At 29.4% G+C, this 22,688-nt stretch overlaps 2 protein-coding genes across 4 annotated transcripts in view; one reads left to right on the forward strand and one right to left on the reverse strand.

Annotated features, from left to right (window-relative positions):
* The window catches only part of LOC107443396 (sphingomyelin phosphodiesterase), a 49,920-nt gene extending 35,571 nt beyond the window's left edge, over window positions 1-14,349 (reverse strand). Inside the window, exon 1 of one of the 2 annotated variants that reach the window (XM_071180970.1) lies at window positions 14,330-14,349. The gene's annotated coding sequence lies outside the window, so the exon portion shown is untranslated. Of the gene's footprint in view, window positions 1-4,101; window positions 4,465-14,329 lie in introns of those variants that run through there. The other variant, XM_043047744.2, reaches the window with a different exon arrangement.
* The window catches only part of LOC107446319 (uncharacterized), a 24,890-nt gene continuing 3,417 nt past the window's right edge, over window positions 1,216-22,688 (forward strand). The window contains exons 1-5 of one of the 2 annotated variants that reach the window (XM_071180971.1): window positions 1,216-1,252; window positions 13,369-13,474; window positions 15,640-15,746; window positions 18,935-19,028; window positions 22,024-22,114. In XM_071180971.1, coding sequence (XP_071037072.1) covers window positions 1,231-1,252; window positions 13,369-13,474; window positions 15,640-15,746; window positions 18,935-19,028; window positions 22,024-22,114 — 420 coding nt within the window. In that variant the 5' untranslated portion in view covers window positions 1,216-1,230. Of the gene's footprint in view, window positions 1,253-8,853; window positions 9,107-13,368; window positions 13,475-15,639; window positions 15,747-18,934; window positions 19,029-22,023; window positions 22,115-22,688 lie in introns of those variants that run through there. The other variant, XM_021147853.3, reaches the window with a different exon arrangement.

The raw sequence follows: 22,688 nt of genomic DNA on the forward strand, positions 1-22,688 counted from the left end.
AGAATTTTTTAAATATAATTTAATGAAATGTCTGTATTCTTACCAAACTTTAGTTTAAGCTGTTTGGAAAAGGAGAGTAGCGAAAGAGTAAGAATTTGTTTCTTGAGCAAGAAAACATAAAAAGATAAAAACTCAGTCCGAAAACCATCAACTAGAACATTAACTCCAAAATTCGTCTGATTTTTTTATATGATATGTGCTGCTTTGTTATTTATGCTTATGCTAACCTAAATTCTATGATTCTTATAACTCTTTATTTACAATTATGGTGTTATTTACATTAAGTTGATCGAATCGAAAAGTGTGGGGACATGAAGGTAGTCGGATACCTTAAATCATTTTCGAAAATATTCCAGAATTTATATTTTGTGCAATCATTTGTAGTTTACGATAACTTTTCTGTTTTGTTAATTCTGCTAATTTCAATATTCAATTTCTTTTCGTGAAAATCCTTAAACATCAAAGGCTAGACAAATTTTAAAGCAAGAAAAAACACTTTAAAATTGGGTACTATCACTTCAAGAGGAAGAAAACCACGATACCCACACCTATGACGGCAGCTGATCGCTTACAAGTAAAATGGCGTGTTAAGCTGAGCTAAGTTTCTCCACATAAGTTAGAATGTTAATTAAAGAGAAGTTAATTAAATACAATGACATAGATTTATTACTTGTTAATGTATTTTATTGCAACAGTGATTTTTTTGTTGTTGCGTATCTGGCAACTTTGATGCATAATTAGTTTGTTTATGTTCTACGTGGCTTCATGCCTGTCTTTGTGTTAAGTAAGAAATATACTGTGAAAGAACTGAAATCTTTGCGAAAGAATCTTTATGTGAGATTATAGAATGTATTATTTAAGGGAATTAATATTTGACAGGCTGGACTTACTCAAAATAAAATGGAAAGAACTGTTGCTAACGTAAACAAATGCCACGTTTTAAAAACCAATTATGATTGAGATACCCCGCACTACGTCCCTTGCACTATCCCATTGTTTCCAAGAAGTTCCGAAATTATCGTCTGTTTTTTTCTTTTTTTCTTTCTTTTCTTTTCTTTTTTTGTGCTGTCTTTTTGTTAATGCTTATGTTTGTTTGGTTTTTTATGACTCTTAGCACTCTTTTTATGCGATTATGGTGTTGAAGTTGAACTATGAATAGTCAATGAGATTGATTTAGACAAAAAGTGTGCAGACATAAAAAAAAAACATGGAACAACTCCGATTTTCACAATGGATAAAAACATGACTTTATGTGAGTTTGATCTTGTATTGGTTTATTTATTTTTTCTTTTTTCATAAAGAAAATTATAAACTAACATTGGTTGATTTAAAGAATCGCTTCCATTAAATTGCGCGAAAATTGCTTCAAAATTAATTTAATATTTGTGCTGGGAGCTCTTAAGAGAAAACTGATTCACCGTGTTAACCTAGATGGAGAACGGAATTTCTTTATTCTTTGTGAAATTAATTAATATTTTAAAGAAGTTTTGTTTCATTTTATAGATTGAAATATGTTTTACTACACAGTAATGTGTATTTTTTTTACTAAAGTTTAAATTTTAATTGAAGCATTTAAAATTAATAACTAAGTTCCTCGCCGAGGATGCAACAACTTTGTAGTTACAAGAAATCGCATCTCCATAACAAGAGTAGTGTGGCATTTTGGCCTGATAAAATGGATATTTTCTATTATTAGCTATCACCTTCAGTTTCAAAAGAAAAAAAAATGACCACAATTGAATGATTTCAAACATTTATATTAACATTATATTATAAAGGGATATGTATTTAATAAAGCTAGGAATGAAATAATTAAGTTACCACTTTTTAACTTCAATTAATAAGACATATTCCCAAAATGGGAACATTGACCCCAAATGGGTTAAAAAATATTGAAAATTTTAAAATTTGGTAACTAAGTTAAGTAGAACACTAGTATTTATAACATTGAATGAAACGAATTAATAAATATTCAAATAAATTAAATAGTTAATTCAGTTTATTCTGAGACCAAGTTTTATATAATGGCAGAAAATTCTCTTTTTAATTAGAAATATGTAGTTTAGAAGAAAGTGAACTCATGAATGAAAAGAAATATTTTAATGAAAAAAAAAATTCTATTAACTTGAATAACGTTTTTAGTTATTTTCAATTATTTCTTATTAATTTTAATTTTTATAAATTTTTTGCATTTGTTAGGATATATTTTTAAGTGTATCTCTTCACATTTTAGTCATAAAAAAAATCCATTAGATTCAAATAATGAGATTTACCAGAAAACTTTCTAAATGATTACTTGAATAAAATTTCTTAAGCATAATTTTTTTTGCGTCGTTAAAAACTTTGATCAACGAAGACAAATCGGAATAAATTTTTACATCAATTAACCTGGGTAACTTTTTAATTTATTTTCAATTATTACTTATTAATTAGTAAATATTAATTTTTATTATTATTTTTTGTATTGGTTAGGATATATTTTAAAGTCTATTCTTCACATTTTAGTCATAAAAAAATCCATTGGACGCAAATGATGAGATTTACCAGAAAACTTACTAAAAGTTTACTTTATCAAATATCTTAACCATTATTTTTTATTTGTCGTCAACGAACTTCTATTGATGAAGGCAAATCGGAATACATTTTTACATAGACAATCGCTTGAAGAAAAAAATTTCAATTAACTTGAGTGACTTTTTTAGTTTATTTCAATTATTACTTTTTAATTAGCAAATTTTAATTTTTATAATTTTTTGTACTTGTTATGATATATTTTAAAGTCTATTCTTCACATTTTAGTCACAAAACAATCCATTGGACTCAAATAATGAGATTTACCAGAAAACTTTCAAAAATTTGACTTGAATCAAATTTCTTAACCATAATTTTATATTTGTCGTCAACGAACTTCGATTGATGAAGACAAATCAGAATATATTTTTACATAGACAATATCTTGAAAAAAAATTCAATTGATCTGAGTAACTTTTTTAGTTATTTTCAATTATTACTTATTAATTTGTAAATATTAAGTTTTATAATTTTTTGTAATTGTTAGGATATTAAGCATATTTCTTCACATTTTAGTCACAAAAAAATCCATTGGACTCAAATAATGAGATTTACCAGAAAACTTTCAAAAATTTGACTTGAATCAAATTTCTTAACCATAATTTTATATTTGTCGTCAACGAACTTCGATTGATGAAGACAAATCGGAATACATTTTTACATAGACAATCGCTTGAAGAAAAAAATTTCAATTAACTTGAGTAACTTTTTTAGTTTATTTCAATTATTACTTTTTAATTAGCAAATTTTAATTTTTATAATTTTTTGTACTTGTTATGATATATTTTAAAGTCTATTCTTCACATTTTAGTCATAAAAAATCCATTAGACTCAAATGATGAGATTTACCAGAGAACTTACTAAAAGTTTACTTTGTATCAAATATCTTAACCATTATTTTTTATTTGTCGTCAACGAACTTCGATTGATGAAGACAAATCGGAATACATTTTTACATAGACAAATGCTTGAAGAAAAAAATTTCCATTAACTTGAGTAACTTTTTTAGTTTATTTCAATTATTACTTATTAATTAGCAAATTTTAATTTTTATAATTTTTTGTACTTGTTATGATATATTTTAAAGTCTATTCTTCACATTTTAGTCACAAAACAATCCATTGGACTTAAATATGGAAATTTACCAGAAAACTTTCTAAAAGGCTAAAAAATTCGATCGACGAAGAAAAATCGAAAGATATTTTTACATAGACAATCGCTTTGCAAAAGCATACAAATTGAAAAAATAACACTTTGTAAAAGCATACAAATTGAAAAAATAATGCTTTGTAAAAGCATACAAATTGAAAAAATAATCACAAAATATAATATTTTACGGGTAAAATTCTCCTAAATGGTGATCAATGTATTGGACGCTGGGTATTTAGGTTAATTGAATACGGAAATTCCATCCGTTTAATTATACACGAAGAAAAAATACAGAAGAAGTGTAACTCCTTTTTTCACGTTTTCTTAATTTCATAAAATCAAACTCTACCACGATTTAATTCATACATAAATGCGACTTACTTATTTATGTAATAGTCCAAAACCAAATTGGTTAATCCATACTGTATCGATATTAGAAGCCACAGCCTTGCGTGAAAAAGAAGAGAAAGGATTAAGAGAAAAAGAAATTGTTGGATTGAAAACGAGATAAGTGAAACGAAGAAGAGGTGAAAAAAAATTACTGAATCATCGACTTTCTCTGTAAGTAATACTTCTCCGGTTGTGACGTGAGCACTTAATTTAAAAGGAAATGAAAGTTTAGCAATCGTTCAGCCTTTTTGCATTCTGTTTTTACGAAAACATAGATGGAAATCGCAGTCGTTTTTTTCGTCAAGGTTTGAAAAAACAAACTGAATTAATTTTTATTGTACAACGCAACAAAACAGGAAAAGTTACTTTTGTGTCATCTGATCGCGTGTTTTGTTCTAATCGCAAGCGATAAAACTTATCTTCTGTCTGCGTATGGAATAATAGACGTTGTCCTAATTCGACTCTTTAAAAAAAATTAATAATAAATGCAGTTGCCGTCTTTCTCATCAAAAAATTAAGATTACGAATTATTTAATTAATATGATTATTGACTTTTAAACCTCCCCAAATAGTGATACTTGAGGGGTAGTTCGAATATTACGTAGAAACCAGGGGGGTGGACATATTTGTGATTTACTTATTTTTGCTGTTAAGGAAAGAGGACTATGAGTAATGCATACGTAAGACAGTAATATTTCTTTATTTTCAAATTCAAAATAAAATGAAAAATGCCAAAAAATATGGTTGAGTTATGTTAAGATAAAAGTGAAAGCAAAAAAGTTCTGTTACATTAAACCTACCCATTTTGAATCAACCACTTTATGTTATTTTCCCGAATGCCCCTAAAAATGTCGTTCACGTGGTTCTTCCATTTTTAACTGTGTCTGTATATGCTTTTCAGTTTTGTTTCTCAGTACTGATTTATTGATTTTTTTTTGTTATTGACCCCGTGCGAAGAACGGGTATTCAGCTAGTAAGACACTAAAACAAAAACGTGATTTTTTTGTCAGGATTCTTTTTTTTAAGGTAGTCGGATACCTTAAAATATCTTCCATGAAGTTATATAAACGTGGCTTAAACGAGATAGTTCAGTTGCACTCGTGTGTGTGTGATTAACTTAGATAATATCGTTTTAAGCAGAACACAGAATGTTTAAGTATCATGAACATGTGAAAATGATGAAACTAGTTTTTAGGTTTAAGCACTGCTCTTTGTACGTTAAGTAGCAAATGTAATTTGAAAACAATTTAAATGACAATTCATGCTAGTTGAAAACGAATTTTTTTTATAAACAATTTGAGGCGTATTGCACGATACATTGAATTTACTTTAATAATTGACAATTTTGGGCAGGAATTTTTTACTTAATTAAAAATGTAAAAGGACTTGAAACTGCACACTTGCTTCCTATTGTCGCTTCGATGTAAATTTTGAATGAAAGTGGAAAATTCGTATTCTTTTCGCACAATAAACTACAGAGCCGGCCAAAGCCGATTTTTTTCCTGAAAAGGATTGAGTTTTCGAACAATGTAAATTAGGTATCAGACAATATTCAAACTGTGTGCAAATTATTTTTTCATAGGTTGGGAATTAAGGCAAGAATCCTTCAAGGAAATAGAATTTTGATAAAAATTTCATCAGAACTTTAGATTATGACCATTTGTCAGTCTGAACTTTTGAATATCTGTTTAAATAAATAATGGGTAAAATTATTTTAATCCTAATTTACTAAAATATTAATACATTGACTTTGATGTCACTAGAGAAAATTATTTTCTGTTGTTGCGGAAATTGGATATACTTGCTATAAAGTGCTTTGAAAATTCTAAAAAGTCATCATTTTTATTTATGTATACGTATTTAAGTGGCATGAAATGTTTAATTACAATTTCGAAAAGATACATTTGGTGCAAACGACATTTTTTATGTCCTGAAAAATTTATTATACGGAAATCGTAACGTAGGGATGCAATAATTAAAAAAAATACTTAAATGAAAAATTAAATTATGACTGACAATAATGATTCAATTCTCAAACTGTTAATTTTTGAAAAAATTTTTGGTAAATTGCCCGAAAAACAAGTTAAGTATTCTATAGTTTTGCGTTCTACCTTTATAAATTTTGAGAATAATAATAAATAAAAAAAATTCTGAGGATGCAAATAAATTTTTTTAAGATGTTTTGCAGGCGTAGGTTTAATTTAAAAGTGCTGATAAGCTGAAAATTTACTAAGTGCATCTATTTTTTTTATAACCGTCGTTGAACAGCCAACCCAATTTTGGGTTTACGACAACTAATGTTCAACTTTATAGCCTCGTAATTTCGAACCCAATCTAGAAGACAAGGGAACTCCTGAATCAAGTATTGGGAGAAATTGCCTTCGATGAGGAGTCTTTTTAAAGAAACGAATCCTCATTTGTGTTGCAAGAAGAGGAAAACCACGAAGACCTAACACGATTATCCTGACGGCAAGGGGACTTTAACCCATGATCCGTCTACCCCTGAGGATATTTTACGTCAGCACTGTGGTCGATGCGAGCCGATGCGGAATTCATATCGACCAGCCATCGCTGGGATTCGAACCCAGTTCAATTCATTGGATAGCGAGCGCTCTATCCCCTGAGCCATTACGGATCGAACGACCTAACTGAACTTTTTGAACGACTTTCACCCTCTGTGAAAATTTCAGGACGATAGTATGAACTGTTTTATATTATAACAGAGCTACATACACGCGCACTAACTCTTCCATTTATTATGATAGAATTTTTTTTTTATTACTAATAGATAATTTCCCGCTCCGGATGGTTAAGCGATTACCAGTTAAAAACGATGCTTCATTTTACGAAATATAATTTTCTTTTTTTATAGTCTAAAGACCTTTAATTGTGATAAATTGCGTCACATTCTTATCTACAAAAATCGTTTGTTTACCAACTATCTTTGGGCAATGAATAAACATGAACCATTTATTTACCAACGATGAAGAGACACCGATAACGCTGGAAATGACATCTGTGTTTTTATCGTGTCATTAAATGATAAAGCTAATCGAAACCTTTTTGTTGGGCAAGCAGTGAGGATATAGAACAGAGATAATATTAATCGAAACATGATTTAATATGTTTAAAAAAATTATCGTTTTCATAAAAATATTCTGCCAAGTGATGAAACTGGCAAGGAATTCGATTGTTCTATACCCGGATTATTCTAAATTTGAAGGGAAAAAAAAATGTGTTGACGTTGACACATCTTCTTTTTCATTGATTTGGTTTTCTGATAAGCTTATTGCTTCACCTGCGAGGGGACGTAAACCGTGTAATCTACAGCTGAATTTTGTATTAAATACTGTATCAACGTGAAATTCATGAAAAACATTTCTGAGTCTTTCATGAATAAGCTAGCTGCAATTAATTGTCAGCTTCTAGAATATTTCACCTCGAATTAGTCGAATAGTTTCTGAGTTATTAAATTTAAAAAAAAGTTTTTTATTCAAAATTTGATTTCTCAAAAAATATGCCATCGATTGCTTCCAAATTTTGGGTTTTCCAATATACAAAACGAAAATAATGAACATTTGGATTTTCAGTGCGACGAAATTTGTTTTTTGGACGAAATTTGTATTTTCCAATATAAAATTTTGCATTTAAAATTCAACATTTCTCAACTATTATACATAATAAATAATTGATAATAATTACTAAATAATTATTAAAAATTATTTGCTTTATGGAATTATTTTTGGATAATCAAACTTTATAATTGTGTGCAAAAATGTTTTCAATTTCTCGAGAGATGGCTAATTACGCAAAAGGTAAAATTAACATTAAGGGGCTCTTATTTTTTCGACCGCTTTCCTGTCCAAACTATTGGGACCATATTTCAAAGAATGCGAATGCCCCCATTACTTTATTTTATAGCCATCGTTGAATAGCCGACCCTTGGGTTTACGACTGCTAATGTTCAACTCCGCAGTCTTGTGATTTTGAACCCAATCCAGAGGAAAAGGGAATTCCTGGTTCAAGTTTGGTAAAAGTAAAATTAACATTAACTAACAAGACCAAACTTTGGATCGCTTTGCTGGCCAAAATTATGTGAACCCTATTTCCCAGATTTTGGCTATCACATATTTTAAATACATAAAGTACATTTTTGTGTAATTTTCGTAACTTAAAATATCGTCTGCACTATTTCTCTCTCTCTCTCTCTCTCGTACGCCTGTTTAGGCAGAGGGGGTGCAATTGTTCTTGTTTTCCAGTGGCGCCATCTATGGCCAAGAATTTGACATCTGCCACACCCAGACGTCGCACCCGTTTATAGGATGGACCCATTCACACATTCATTCATTCATCCACAGATCGTAATTTTGACCTGAATCAGAGAGCGATTGATCTACAATCCAGTACTCCAGAGAACCAGAGATATTGAGGACTTTGCGACTCGACAGATTTAACGTGCATCAGTCACCATTTACTGCACGGGGAGTCCTCGGCCGGCGGGGTTCGAGCACGCGAACGTCTGCACTATTTAATAAGCATATTTGAGGTCACCTCTTTAAACCATTAAGGTTGAGTTTCATTACGTGGAAATCCGATGGTCAGATCAAAAGTTAGTCAAGGTGTTCCTTTTTTTTAACTGTACATTATTATTATCTTTTTTTTTCTCCCACTTTTTAAGGCTTTCGAGCAATCTGAGGTTACACGTGCAATTATCCGTTGACAGTTGATAACTTTCACACTAAAGTTCGAAGTTTCCTACTGAAAGTTAAACGTCTTCCTTAACTCAAATTATTGGAAAGCAACAAAACAAAGTAAGAGAGCGAGAAGCTTTATCGCTTTATTTATCAGTTTCAAATACTACAATGAAACGCCTGCCTCGACGATATCCATTTTATAAGTGTCATGGTGCTTCTCAGCTTTTTTTCATTGGTATTGAGAAAGATTTATTACTGTTATCGCTATAGCGTAGACACATTGCTTTATATAGCCACTGTAGGTAAGACACATTCTTTATATCTTGATCGCATATTCTATGTGATTCGCAATGTTTATCGGTCGTATCAAGATGGAATCATTTAAAATATGAATGAATAGCATCTTTGTAATTGATAAAACAAAGCTATGATTGTTAGCAAATAGTTAGGAAGAGGATGTTGATAACTTAAAAGTATTCTTAGAAAATGCTATTAAAATGCATAAAAAAGACCACTAAAAACGATTAAAAACGTCCTAGAAATAAATAAATAAAAAAAAGAATGACCTTAAAAATTTTCGAAAGCATGTTTTATATTATATTTTATAATAAAAAAAATTAAAAGTTAACTTGTAATTTTTTTTATTATACCTCTTCTTATTGTACCTTATATTTATAAATTCAAGAAAAAATGAAATAGAAATTGAAACAGATTTGTAATTTATGAATGAAATAAAATGTAAATAAATACATAATAAATAAGAATTAATTTATAAAAAATAATGACTTTAAAAATTTTCGAGATCCTGATTTATATAATATCTTTTATAATAAAAAAAATTAATATTTGAGTTAAAGAATTGTAAGTCGTACCTTGTATTTAAAAATTTCGTAAAAAAGACAGCAATTAAAATAAATTTGCAATTTATGAATAAAATAAAATTTAGATAAATACATGATAAAGATAAATAAGAATTAATTTATAAGAAATAATGACCTTAACAATTTTCGAAAGCATGATTTTTAATATCTTTTATAACAAAGAAAAATTTAATATTTGAATAAAAATTATAAGTCATACCTCTTGTACTTATAAATTTAGTAAAAAAAAAATTAAGATAGCAATTAAATAAATTTGTCATTTATGAATAAAATAGAATGAAAAAAGAATGAATGATAAAGATAAATAGTCTTCAAAAACATCGGAACTGCATTGTATTATCAGATGTTTTTTTAATATTTTTAAAATTGAATGATTGCTTATTGTCCAACAGCAAATTTTTTTTATTAAAAATTCTGCTCAACTTTAACGCTTGTTATTGGAGGAAATTTAGATCCAATGTAAAATGTTTACTAATTATAAAAAAAAAAATAATTAATGAGCGAAATTCTCTTAAAATGAAAAATACCATTTAAAAGTCGTAAAAAATGTTAAAAAAAGAAAAGTAAGTCTGAAAAATGCAAAAAAAATAAATAAATAAATAAATAAAAAAAGCATGGATAATGTTTAATGAAGGTAAAAACAATCACATATGCAAGAAATGCATTTCTTAAAATCGTCATGGGGAAATCTTCAGAGGAAGGCATTGGCTCACATTGGGCTGTCTGGCCAACTATGATGATGATGATACTAGCCCTGGTTATTTTAACATTTCAAAACATCTTTTACAAACTTTTATTTTTAATTCTAATATAAATTTTATATGTTCGTTTTAGAAATTTTCACTCGCCAAATTAAATCTCTCTAATTCGCTGGCTAATTAAATCTCTGAAACTGATAAACATTGACCAAAAAATTTAAATTTCGAACATCATTTAAACATTACGAAGAAAAATCGGAACTTATTTAAATTTTTAAAATTAAATACGGTATTAGATTATGGTATAGAATTTTGAGCACAAAAAAATTTTTGAATTTTTTTTTTCTATAACTTTTTATTGTAGATTTTTCTTGATGTATCGTCAAATTATCAAAAAACTTTATAAGTTAATAGTTATGGTATTAAATTTAACAATTTGTTGAGAAATGACTGCAACTTTTGAGCTCTGTGTATGAATGGGAACAGTTTAAATTTTTAGTTATTTCTATTTTTTGTTGTTTAAACCAAATTGGATTTCAAGGGAGTGCAACGGCACAATCTTGACAACCCTCGCTAATGCGGAACACTCTGTATTTCAAAAATATACACTGAGACTAAGAGTGTGGGCAAAACTACCGTAATATGGTAAACGTATGAGCCAGAAAAATGGTAAAATTTACCGAGTTTCCGACTCGGTGGTAATATCAAAGCGCTCGGTAACTTTTACAGAAGTGCTTGGGTAATGATATAGGTGGAATTAAGAAATAAAATATGACTTTATAATGTGTGATAAAATTAAGGCAAATGCGATAAAATTTGGCGATTTTATCATTTTAAAGCATGGCATGAAAATTATTTATTCGGCTAAATTTACGTTTCAGACTTGTATTTTTTACTATATGTATGGTAATAAGAACTACAGTTTTTAAAGTCAAATGAACGAAATATGAATGTAAAATTTACCAAGAATGGTATAAATAGGTACAGTATATTTTGGTTTATTAATCAGAAATGTGATTTTTTTAAATCCGAAATGTCATTACCATACAGTGCGGAAATTTTATCAAATTTTTTCCTACCTGAATAGGTAGGTTGGTACTTTATTTACGTCGCAATAGAGCTGCACAATGGGCTATTGGCGACGGTCTGGGAAACATCCCCGAGGATGATTCTCTGCAGAGGAGATGGCTCACCTGCTTTGGTAGCCCGACGACCTGAGTCAAGCACTTTGCGGTAGAACAGTTTAACGAGTGCCGATACAGCGCACTCTTAGTCCCTACGCAGGTTGATCAAAGCGGTCATCCACCTGCTTACGGACAGCGGCCACTGATGCTTGACTTGGGTGTTCGACTGGTAACCATGTCCTTACGATCAGTCCACTGCGGGACCACTACCTGTACCACTTCGATTAGCATAAAAAATTTTTTCAGCTCTTCCAATTGATATGATATTAACTCAGTGTGCTGTACAAAAAATTAGATTTCTCATAACATTGACATAAAATTAGAAAAAAATGTGTAGATTTCAAGCAAGGATAAGTGCTCAATTTTAATATTTATAAGCATCTATATAGACTTAAAAAAATGTATGAAAGTTTAAACTCATTACTCCGATATTTTATACAATACATAAAAAAGCAATAATCACCACTGTATTTCTGCGCAGTTTATTATAATTTAAAAAAAAAGCTAGTTTAAATCTACTTAGCGCTTTGAATTTTTTTTTAAATTAATGGTCTGCTTACCACGAAAAACCATTTATGGTCCCCTATAAGGCAGAATTAACGGTTTAGCAGCCGTTAATTCTGTTCTACAGTGGCCTCAAGGAAACTAAATATAATCGTCTGCCAGTTATCAACCGATCATGATTTTTTTCGTCAAAAATTTGCACCCCATGCGGAATTTATTAATATTATGTAAATTAATATGGAATAATTATGAGTATTCTGAAAAATTAAAAAAAAATTTTTATTTTGCGCTTGCTTTTTTTTCTTCTTCTTGTTACAGTAATGAGCTTTTTCGATGACTCAAACTTTAGTTACATAAAAAAAAAAAAAAATCATCATTTCCCCTTGACATTATATATCCACTAAATGTTAATTTGAATTTGTATGTCAAACAGTTTCTTCTCAAAACCTTGTTACGTCAATTTTTTTTCGAAATGAAATATGAATTTTTTCGGGAAGTTTATTGCGAACCAATTCTTTTCGATTTAATGCATAATTATTTGCGTCTCACTTTTAAAAATAAAATTATCATCGTTTTATTTAGACTTATAACCAACTATCATTACATACATATGTATTCATAGTCATTTTTATGTTTCATCTTTCTACATTTTAGATTAGTATTTTAGAATACATTTTTCTACTTTTTGTTGTTGTTGTTTATTTACAGTGCACTAGAGCTGCACAATGGCCTTTTTGGCTACGGTCTGGGAAACATCCTTGAGGATGACCCAAAGACATGTTATCACAATTTTGATCCTCTGCAGAGGGGGTGGACCCCAGCTTTGGTAACCCAACCAACTGCGCGCGAAGTCGAGCACTTTACGTTCCGGTAGAGCAGTTTAACGAGGACCAATACCGAACATCCTCGGTCCCTTCGTAGACTGATCCAAGTGTTCACCCACCCGCAAACTGTCCGCAGCCAGTGATGCTTGACTTCGGTGTTCTGTTGGGAACCGTGCTTTAACGATCAGTCCGCTGCGGGACTTTCTACTTTTTAAAGAAATATTTAGTTCGGAACTTGTTATTTCGAAAACCCGCTATCTCGAAAATTGTTTAGCATCCCTTCAACTTTGAGATATTGAGAGTATACTGTACTTCACAACATTTCAAGAGCAACGCATTATTCATATCAAATTTTTATTTGTGTTAAATTTTTAATCTTTGAAAAAGTGGTCGCACTTAAAATTGCTACTCTTAGACACATCCTATATGATACATTGTTGCTACATACACTTTTTTTCTTCTCTTTTTTTCAGTTACAACTGCGAGCCTTATGGTATTGAATGCTGCTCTAAGTTTTTTAATATTATTGGAAGAATTCGTCGTGTTTTGCTTGATTTTACCTTGGATTCCAACAAAGAAGTAATAAAATATTCTATTCATATGATTATGTTTTAAAACGAATTGGGTGATGCTTTGTTAAACGTTGAATTACTTATCACGATAATAATTGTTACCAAGTAATGAATTCATTCATTGTATTTAATCAAGCTTTTTTTCTTCGAAAGATTATTCCTGTTTTTAGAAATTTTTTTCCTCTAAATGCATGACTCTTTCAGCATTGTTATTTTATTTCCTTTTAGAGCATTTCAGTTCTCAAAAGGTTCTTAACTTTAAGCTCTCTCACAAAAATTAGGTTTAAATTTAAGTCACAGACAATTAATAATTACGTCTGATTCATGATGTTAACTGAGTCAATGTAACAACAAAAAAGGCCTTAATTTCAATAAATAAAACTAAGAAGGTTACTTCCGTGTAGTAAATGGGGACTGGTGCACGTTACATTTGTCTGGTCACAAAGTCCTCCATGTTCTCTTTTTTTTCACAACTGCCAGCTTTATGGTATTGAATGCTGCTCTAAGTTTGTTGTTAGAACATTGTTTTTTTTCCTAATCTATCCTCAGCAGATATTAAAATATCGAATAAATATAATAATATTAACGAAGAAATTAATATAAAATCGGATATAACAAATAATTCTGCCATTCACCAAAGCGACTATGCGATTGTTGACATTAACCGGTGAAAGTTGACATTCTCTTGATTTCGATCAATCACGTTAGCGTATATAAATAAGCTGAAAATGAATAAGCCGAATTATGATTTACTTCAAAATGAAAAATTAAGAGAACTGCAATAAACGTTGAAGATGGTTATATTTCTTTATTAAAGAATTTAATAAAGAAAGTTTCTGTTCTAAAGTAAATGATTACATACCTATTGAAATTTGTTGGGGAGGTCGGTGAATCCTATAAATTGAATAATGAATTCTAGGTTGGATCGAAATATAATGAGAGGATTTAAAACTCTTCACTGGTTATTAAAAATACAAACTCTCGGTAGCCCTAGTTGAATTGAAAAGCGTGATAGGAAATACTAATGCAATGTTTTATAAATGTTTGTCTTTTTCATAATTTATTCAATGTACTGTTATTAGAAATATTATATACTTTTTTTAAAAAATGCCGTCTCTATTTCATTGCCATTTCATTTGAAATAATTTCATAAAGGCAACCGAAAGATTAAATAAATTATGAATTCCAGATTGGATGGAATTTTAATAAAATGATTTAAAACTCTTCACTGGTTATTAAAAATACAAACTCTCGGAGCCCCTAGTTTCCCGTGGAACATCATTTTATAAGCGCTGTTCTAAAGTAAATGATTACATACCTATTGAAATTTGTTGGGGAGGTCGGTGAATCCTATAAAGTTGAATAATGAATTCTGGGTTGGATCGAAATATAATGAGAGGATTTAAAACTCTTCACTGGTTATTAAAAATACGAACTCTCGGTACCCCTAGTTTTCCGTGGAACATCATTTTATAAGCGCTGTTCTAAAGTGAATGATTACATACCTATTGAAATTTGTTGGGGAGGTCGGTGAATCCTATAAAGTTGAATAATGAATTCTAGGTTGGATCGAAATATAATGAGAGGATTTGAAACTCTTCACTGGTTATTAAAAATACAAACTCTCGGTACCCCTAGTTTTCCGTGGAACATCATTTTATAAGCGCTGTTCTAAAGTGAATGATTACATACCTATTGAAATTTGTTGGGGAGGTCGGTGAATCCTATAAAGTTGAATAATGAATTCTAGGTTGGATCGAAATATAATGAGTGGATTAACTGATAAATCACTCGTTTATCAGTAAATCGAGATGAAGTAACTCGTTTTATCTATATCACTCTATTTATGAAAATGTACACTAGATGACGTTAGCAATAACTCGCAGTGATTAGAGTAATTCTGATTCTGCCCTTGTTTATTAGTCCCTTAGATATTAATTTTCCGATCACTTTAATATTTTTTTTTAAATTTTATTTTCACAAGGGATCTAAAAATATATGTTAAGTAAGGTATTTACGAAACATCCTTATATTATTAAGGTATGTCATCAAATAACAATTATTTTTTTATGAAATATATAAAGAAAAATTGTTAAAATAAGTGACATTTTTCGATTATTTATTTGTCTTAATAAATATGATAGTTTTTTTTCCTTCTTTTTTCAATTACAGGTTGGGTGATATTGTAAACTTCATCCGGAAGTGGGGATTTCCTACAAGAATACATTTCCTCGTATACATTTCTCTTGGCGCCCTTTTCGTAATCTTCTATTTCATTAGTAAGTATGAACGTAAATGTAGAGAATGTTTTTTTATATACATAACCACCTGCGTCTCAATATATTTGACGGCGTGGTGACTCAGGGGATAGAACGTTCGCCTTCGAATAAGGTGAACCGGGGTCGAGTCCAGCGGCAGCGATTGCTGGTCTTTACGACTTCCGCTCACGCCGACCACAGTGCTGATATAAAATATCCTCAGTGGTAGACTGATCATGAATTATAGTCCCCTTACAGTCAGGCTAACTGTGGGAGGTTTTCGCAGTTTTCCACTACCTAAAACGCAAATGCGGGATCATTGGTCGCCCAAAATTAGGTTAGCTGTTCAACGACGGTATTGAAATATAATATACAATATATTTAAGAAAGCCGTACCGGATCTGGGGCTAGGGCACTGGCCTGCCAATGAGGTGACCCCGGGTTTGATTCCCAGGGAGGGTTAGTCTATGCGAATTCCGCTCCCTACCGGCACCGACCACAGTGCTGACGTACAATATCCTAAGTGGTAGACAGATCATGGGTTATCCCTTTGCCGTCAGTCTAACTGCGGGAGGTTTTCGTGTTTTTCCTCACCATGTAACTCATATCCTGGTTGGTTCGATCAAAAAGTCCTCCACGAAGGCAAATTTCTCCAAATACTTGATTCTGGAGCTCCCTTGTCTTCTGGATTGGGTTCAAAATTTACATTTCTACATTGGTAATCGTAAACTCAAATTTGAGTCGGCTGTTAAAAATAAATAAAATATGATATATTTGACAACAACATCTGCTATAATTTTAGAAATTTAAAGAAAAAAAAATTTAAATTTTAAGGCCATTTTTTCTGTTGTTAGTCTTTACAAAGCGATTGTCTATGCAGAAATTGCAATTGGTTTTATCGTCGTTGATCGTAATTTTTAATTAAAGGGAAAAAATTATAAGAATGGTCAAATAACCTTTTAACTCAATTAACCTGGTCAATTAACCTTTTTATGCCATATCTTATTATGGATATCTTATTATGGTCGACTGGATCCTGATTCATGACCAACATGTGAGGAAATACACAATAGAAATATCTTTATATTGTAAGAAGGGCTACGAATCATTCTTTAAGCAAAAATCAAAAATAATTTAAAAATTAACTAAGTATAATTAAGTGAATAAATATTTTATCGTATTTATTAGGTTATTTTTGTACTTAAAATCGCATTTTCTTCCACTCAAGAGGATGTACAGTGTGCAAACTAAAAAATTGATCACCCTCAATAACTTTCGATCTTATGATCGCATTTTCACGTTCTAAGACTCAATTTCAGTGGATCGAGGGGATTTCAAATATGCTTATCAAATTAGTGCAGACTATATTTTAAGTTACAAAATCATACACAAAAACGTACTTTCTCTGAATAAAGATACCTTTTTTTTCTTATCTTTTTTTTTTTTTTTTTTNGATATCTGATCACTAAAATATAGGGAGTAGCCGCAATCTGGGAAATATGGTCCCCATAGTTTGGTCAGGAGAAGGGTAGTTTGGACCCTTTAATGTTGATTTTACTTTTAACCTATTTAGCCATATCTTAAGAACTTTTTAAGCGAATTTTTGCACAAAATTATAAAATTCATTTATCCTAAGATAATTCCATAAAAAAATAATTTTTAATAAATGTTAATTAGTTTTTGTTATTTTATTTAATATTGGTTAAAAAAATTTTGAATTGTAAGGTATACATTTTAATAAAAGATATAATCTTTTCCTCAGCCCACACGATTATATCCGCAAAAAAGAGTGCCTTTTGATATTGTATCAATATAGTCAAAGCAAAATATATCAATACAATAATGTGAGGAGCACTCAAAAAAATTTTTAAAAAAAATTTCAACAAATAAAATAGAACACAATAAGTAAAAATAACACGTAAAAACAGAAAATAAAATAAAATAAAATAAAAAAACAATAAAACATAAAACATAAAAGATTTTTCAAGAATGATTTAAAAAATATTTTCGTAACAAGATTGCCAGATTGCAAAATATGAAAACAAAAGCGCAAATTGAGCGTAACTAGAGGAGTTTTGTTTTAAAGTGCCTTTCTTACTGCATTGCTGAAATGCGTTTGATTTATTAGTTACCAAGGATGGGCCCGAAATGGATTTCCACATGGAAAAATTATATAAATTAACAAAGAACTCAAATTTACTAAAAATATTTCTTTGTTAATTTATATAATTTTTCCATGTGCAAATCCATTTCGGGCAAGTTTTATGTTTTATTCTGTTTTTTCTTTTTATTTTATTTCATCTTCTATTTTTACGGGTTATTTTTACTTATTGTGTTCTATTTTATTTGTTGTAATTCTTTTAAAAAATTTTTTTGAGTGCTCCTCACACTATTGTATTGATATATTTTGCTTTGGCTATATTGATACAATATCAAAAAACACTCTTTTCTGCGGATGTAATCGTGTGAGCTGATGAAAAGATTATATTTTATACTTTCCGGATTTTTAAAAAAAATTTTATCCTCCCCCTCCCCCAGTTGTTTGTTATTTTTTTTTAATATTATTTTTCTTTTTNTATCAATATAGCCAAAGCAAAATATATCAATACAATAATGTGAGGAGCACTCAAAAAATTTTTTAAAAAAAATTACAACAAATAAAATAGAACACAATAAGTAAAAATAACACGTAAAAACAGAAAATAAAATAAAATAAAAATAAAAAAAACAGAATAAAACATAATACATGAAAAATTTTTCAAGATTGATTTAAAAAATATTTTCGTAACAAGATTGCTAGATTGCAAAATATGAAAACAAAAGCGCAATTTGAGCGTAACTAGAGGAGCTTTGTTTTAAAGTGCCTTTCTTACTGCATTGCTGAAATGCGTTTGATTTATTAGTTACCAAGGATGGGCTCGAAATGGATTTGCACATGGAAAAATTATATAAATTAACAAAGAAATCAAATTTACTAAAAAGATTTCTTTGTTAATTTATATAATTTTTCCACGTGCAAATCCATTTCGGGCAAGTTTTATGTTTTATTCTGTTTTTTTATTTTTATTTTATTTTATTTTCTGTTTTTACGTGTTATTTTTACTTATTGTGTTCTATTTTATTTATTGTATTGTAACTACCTACTCTTTTTTTTCATTTGTTTTTAATGCGAGTGTTAGTATAATAATTAAATGTAATTTTTATTGAAGGTCTAGAACTGCATTACCTTCAGATTAACGAGAATCTGCGAGTCAGTTTTGACGAATTTAGAAACTCTCTACTGACTGTCGTCAAACTCTTTATGTAAGTTTCCAATTTTATCGATTAGTCATACACACTAAGAATTAAAAAAAATGTTTACTTCCTGTTGTATGTAAAATATGCTGTTTCAGAAGTCAGTTATTGATTTCTGACGATGTAAGCATATTTGAAATCTTTATTTTTTTTATCGTAATCTGTAGAATGTGATATTTATAAACAGTCTGGAATTCAGGCTTATATTTTCAATAATACCAGAAACATTAATGGATTACAATGATTCGCATATTTCAGTGGATTTAAAAGAAAAAATGTTGCGTAAATATTGTTTAACAAACGAAAACAAATGGCACATACTTTAATGCAAAGATACCTAGCCTTGATAACAGAGAGGTGCAAATTTCGGATAGTCGTGATTGTTTTTAACGTAATTTTCTCGATTTTTTCTGACCTTTTTTTTTGTAACCGATGGCTTAAACTATAATTATTAATCTTTCAGTTCTGTTTTATTCATATCGATAAAACATATTGCAAAACACTTTTACTTTAGGAAAGACAAAAAACTTTTCAAAATTGTTTGATGATTTCCTTTTTTTAACAGTCCGAAGTTTTAGTAAACTTTTTAACAATTTAACATTTTACTCAGCAGTGTATTTATGCAGAAAAAAAGAAAAGAAAAACAAAAGAAAAGAGAAAAAAGGAGAGTTTCAAATTGAAAACATGAAGATACTTTTAAAATCAAGGGAACATTAATTATTTTATTGAAAAATATATCCGGAAATGAAAACTCTTTAAAAAATTATATTGCAGCATTTTCATTATTGTTATCTGATCAGGAATATAAAGTTTTTAAATAAATATTTTTAATACAATTTTTTAAACAACCATCTACTTAACTTTTCACCTTCAAAATTGATTTTATTTCGGCCTACATTAATGTCCTTTTTCAAACATATATTTTGAAAAATTTTATAATCTTAAGATAGTTAAAACAGATAACATTAAACGGAATTATAAAATGTCTATGCTTTCGTATAGATTTTTAGTTCATGTACCTGAATTTTTTTCGTTGTAAGGAATGCTTTTTTATAATCTTTTTTTGTTTTTTTCATTAGTCCTAAATTTAAATTTGTTGTAGACTAACATTATTATAGCAATATTTCGTCATATGCCCTTGAAAAATATATAAATTTCAGAATAACATACTTAAAGACTTCAGAATAAGATACTTAAATTATGAAATGGTTTTTTAAATGCGATTTATTTCCTAAAATGATAAAAACGTAATTTTCTATAATAAATTTAAAATATATAACTATTTCGAATTGCGTATTATCTATTCAGGGTCGTTATGCGGATGTAAGTTCTATCTTTTATTTTCCTTAATAAAATTGGCGGAATTTTTTTAGCAGAATTCGGCAGATTAGTGTTTGACATTTGAAACCGTTCAAGAATTAGTAAGCACCCAAAGGTAGGGGAGCAGTTTGTCATTTTTTTAATTTTTCCTGATAAGGGGGCAATGTTTACGCGAGACCTTATATTTTGAATTTAAAAAAAAATTCAAATTTTATTTAAAAGATCAAAAATAAAAATACAGCAAGTAAGTATGGAAGGAATTTAGAGTTGGAAAATGTCAAGGTTAAAAAAAAAAATTCATTAGGAAACGAAAAATAAATTTCTTCAAGGAATTTCAAAATTTTTTTAAAATTAATAAAAATGTAAATTTTGTTTTATGTTGTAAATTTTATTGAAATTTAAACCAAATATTATTAAATTCTTAAAACTAGATAACAGTAAAAACCAAAGTTTGTATAATTTCGAATATTTCTTTGTATATTTCCTTCTTATATTTCTTCGTAAAATAACTTCCAAATAGCGAAGTGAGTTTTCCATTTAACGAATTTTTCTTTGAGATCCATTTTCCCTATTTCCCTAAATATTTCAGAACATTTCAAACTTGTTAATGCATTTTATGTGGGAAATGAATTGGAATTGATTTTCGCGGACACTTAACTTGTAAAACATTCCGATCTTTATTTTTTCGATGTCTGCCTCAGATGACATTAACATTTAAAAGTGTAAAATGCTTTGGAGGAAAACATGGCAAAGCAAGAGTAACTATCATGCTAGGTGCAAGTATAACTAGCCCTGAGAAATTAAAACCATTAATTATAGGAAACAGCAATAATCCAAGATGTGTTAAGGCACAAAATCTTTGAATCTATAATAATCTACATATTCGGATAAATCCTCTTATTTTAACCCGAAAATAAAGCACCCAAGTGAGCGAACATTTCTCTGGCAAAGTGAATTTCAAATATTAGAAGTACATGACTGATAAACTTACTAACTTAGGCATTAGTACATTATTTATTTAAATTTTAAGGCATATACAAAAGAGCAACATTTAAACAATATTTTCTAAAATTTTCTTGCGAAAGTCTTAAAAATTCAGCCGTTGAGAATTTGTTTTTAGCGATCCTTCAGAGAGAAAAAAAAAAAAGAAAACTCGCGATGCAATGGGTAAATAATGATAGTTTTATGCTAAATTTAAAAAAATATTTTCCCCCCCTTTTAGTACAGCTTGAAATTAAGCTCGAATTAAATCGACGCAGTCATATCACGAGACAGTTAATATGTATTCCTAGTAGTATTGCTTTATAAAGCTGACACTATCTTAAAGTAATATACAAAATTTCAAATATATTTCGGCCCAATAACTGTTGATGAATACTGATCATAGACTTCAAACGAAATTTTGAGAAAACTACTAGTTTTCTGTTTCATAATGAAAGAGCTCTTTCTTATTCTCTTCTATAGTTATACTCCGACTAATTTAACACTTTTAAAAAATATTCTTAACTTATACTATGTATTACGAAAGAAACAACTTTAAAACTCCTTGAATACAGGATAGTTTGTGACACCGGTTTACGGACGATAATTGTAAAAACTTTAGAAATTAAGAAAAAAATTAAATATTAATAATTGTCATAAATTTTTTCTACCTTTATTAATGTATTTTTTGTTTCCTTCTTAGCGTTATTCATAGGTTTTTCGACCATTTGTGTACTGAATCCTCACTAAGAAACACCTGCAAAGTGTTACGGAAACGACTTAAAGACGAAAAAGTAAATAGACTTATCCTTGCTTAGTTCAAATCCAGTGGTCGGAAGTAGTGTGCTACAAGTAGCGAAGCTACTGTAGTCGCCACTTTTTTTCCGTAGAGTTTAGTGCAGTGAGTAGTTCGATACAAAAAATAGCTTGTAGCTATTTCTGGCAACTGCTCTTAACGTTATAAAGAAACAAAGTTCAGATGCAAAAGCTCTGATGGATGTAAATCCCCCGTCAACGTAAGCAATGAGAATGCCTCTATGGCCGAGCGTTAGTAAGATCTATGTTTGTTGCTCGGCATAATTGAGGCGAAATCGGTTTAAATATCTGACTTTTTTAAAATTTGATTTCACAGGAACTATATAGTGCGTTTTTGCGTCTGATGTCGTAACTTAAAATAACGAGTTCATTAATTAATTTGCATATGGATGGGTGGTCTAATGTAAACAACAATAAGCGTCCTTAAACCGGAAGAAATTTAGAAAATTTCCGGTGTATTCCTCCGCTTATGTTATGACTACGAGGCGATGTGTGAACAAGCCTAATATTCTATGCAGTTTTGTTATTGTAATTTGGGTTCAAATCTAAACA

Source organism: Parasteatoda tepidariorum, chromosome 5, assembly GCF_043381705.1.
Source record: "Parasteatoda tepidariorum isolate YZ-2023 chromosome 5, CAS_Ptep_4.0, whole genome shotgun sequence".
Lineage (NCBI taxonomy): Eukaryota > Metazoa > Arthropoda > Arachnida > Araneae > Theridiidae > Parasteatoda > Parasteatoda tepidariorum.